The sequence below is a fragment of the Oryzias melastigma genome, linkage group LG21 (genome assembly GCF_002922805.2).
Source record: "Oryzias melastigma strain HK-1 linkage group LG21, ASM292280v2, whole genome shotgun sequence".
Lineage (NCBI taxonomy): Eukaryota > Metazoa > Chordata > Actinopteri > Beloniformes > Adrianichthyidae > Oryzias > Oryzias melastigma.
The window spans coordinates 12,658,973-12,661,055 of NC_050532.1; the positions used below are offsets into that span (position 1 = coordinate 12,658,973).

At 44.5% G+C, this 2,083-nt stretch overlaps 1 protein-coding gene across 1 annotated transcript in view; it reads left to right on the forward strand.

Moving 5' to 3' along the window:
* The window catches only part of tbx15 (T-box transcription factor 15), a 42,005-nt gene that overhangs the window by 3,852 nt on the left and 36,070 nt on the right, over positions 1 to 2,083 (forward strand). Inside the window, exon 3 of the mRNA XM_024260594.2 lies at positions 947 to 1,048. Within this exon, the coding sequence (XP_024116362.1) occupies positions 947 to 1,048 (102 nt within the window). The remainder of the gene's footprint in view (positions 1 to 946; positions 1,049 to 2,083) is intronic.

Consider the following 2,083-nt stretch of genomic DNA (forward strand, 5'->3'; position numbering starts at 1 on the left):
TAATTGAGGGAATTAAACGTCAGTCAGTTTACGTCTGGTTTAAGCTCCTCCCCCTCACGCCCTGCAGGTCGCCGCTCGTTTCCGCTTTTATGAACAGGCCTTAAATTGATCATCAGCTTGTAAAAGGAGCCGCAATCTTTGCGCGCGCGCGCCGGCCGGCAGACAGGCAGACAGAGAGCTGGGGGCACGCGGCCGTGCCCGCGCGCATTTCACGGCGTGCTCATAATAAGGCCATAAATCCCGCGCGGGGCTGCAGGACGGCGCGCGGGCCTCTGTTCTCATTAGGAAACCCCGATTTATGAGCGTTCAATTAAAAAGAGGAAATGTAGCGTTTGATGTGCTGGAGGAGAAAAACAGAGGACACGTCCTTAAACCTGGATCTGGACCTGGACCTGGATCTGGATCTGGGAGCGCAGAGAGGTCTGCTCTGAGGAGATTGCAGAGCAACATAAAAAAAAATCAATTTAGTTTGAAGAATTTAGATAATCAGCTGAAAGTTTCAGACTTACATGGAAAAATTAAAGAAAAATAACCAAATATTTGGATAAATGGAAATGTTTCTAAAAGCTTTTAGGAAGGAGAACATCATGAAAGGAAGAGAAAAGCAGAAAAAAGGAAAATAGTTTTCTGATTATTTAAAGCTTTTCTGCACCAAAACCTCACAAACTCCTATCAAAGTTTTGAAATTTTGACATAAAATTATGAAGGAACATATTTATTCGTGGATTCTACTTTTTAGTTAGTTAAACAAACCAATAATAGTGATTTCTAGTATTTCTTGTGTTGAAAGGCCAACACATTTTTCATTTGTGCTTTGAGAATAATGGAGGATTTTTGGAGTTTTTCCAGTCAAACCTCTGAATCAGTTATTGATATAATTTCCATCATTTCTGTGATTGAAGATGAGTTGATCTGAAGTTAACGACATAATCCTGCTCTTCCCCAGGAGGATGTTTCCGGCCATGCGAGTGAAGATCGCTGGTCTGGACCCGCATCAGCAGTACTACATCGCCATGGACATCGTTCCTGTGGACAACAAGAGATACAGGTATGCTGTCGCTGCACTCACACCTGTAGGACTCGGGGAATTGGGCGATTTCCTCCCCGAACATGCAGATGAGCAACACATCTGCAGCTTTTCCCCATCATGCAGCTGGCTCAGTGCACAGGCAGACGTGCACCCTGCTGCTGTGAAGACTGCACATGCTCCATTTCGGGACTTTCTGCCGTCGTTGGATTTGCCTCATCTAAAGATCATTCATCATGCTGCAGTCACTCATAACAGGACTTAGATTAATCCAAGACATTGTCTCAGTCCAGGTCGTTTTTATTTCTTTCTTGGTAAGCTGTACTGCAGAGAAAGCAGTCACTCCCATCACTTGGATCAGGGATGTGATGAAGAGTGCATGTGCTGGAGGACAGCTCATCTATGATGGATCTTTCTGGAGAAGCTGTACGACTGATCTCCTGGCTCTCTGTGAGTCTTCTCCAGTCCGAGCCAGAGAGAGAAGATTGAAATGTATTTATCATCCCAGAGCAGCAGCGTCGGAGCAGAACTGCGTGTCTGACGGATGGCGGGGTAAAAGCCAGGTCAGGAGGGAGAGCAGAGCAGATCTGCGGCTTCAGAGTTTGCACAGTTGATATGGACAGTGAAGGAGGAGAATGTGTGAAAGTGCCGGAACATTCTGAGGGAGCGCCTCGCTTTATGACTTTACTGTGACGGCGAGGACGAGGCAAACATGAGCGTCAGGACGGAAGGAAGGGCTTCTTCACTGATGCATTCAGGAGCAGAGAAATGAAACCTCTTCCATGTCTCTTTTATCCAGTAGTGAAGCTTGAATGCTGTTGTGTAAGATAATTCAATCATTTTTACTGTTTTAATGGAGGAAAGAGTGAGACCTCCTATCCTATCCTATCCTCTCCTATCCTATCCTATCCTATCCTATCCTATCCTCTTCTATCCTATCCTATCCTATCCTATCCTAATCTATATTCTGGTAAAGATTTAAGAAATGTAAAGATATTTGAAGCATATTTCAACATAAATTAGAAATAAATAGGAAAACGTTAGGCCAGCAGTATC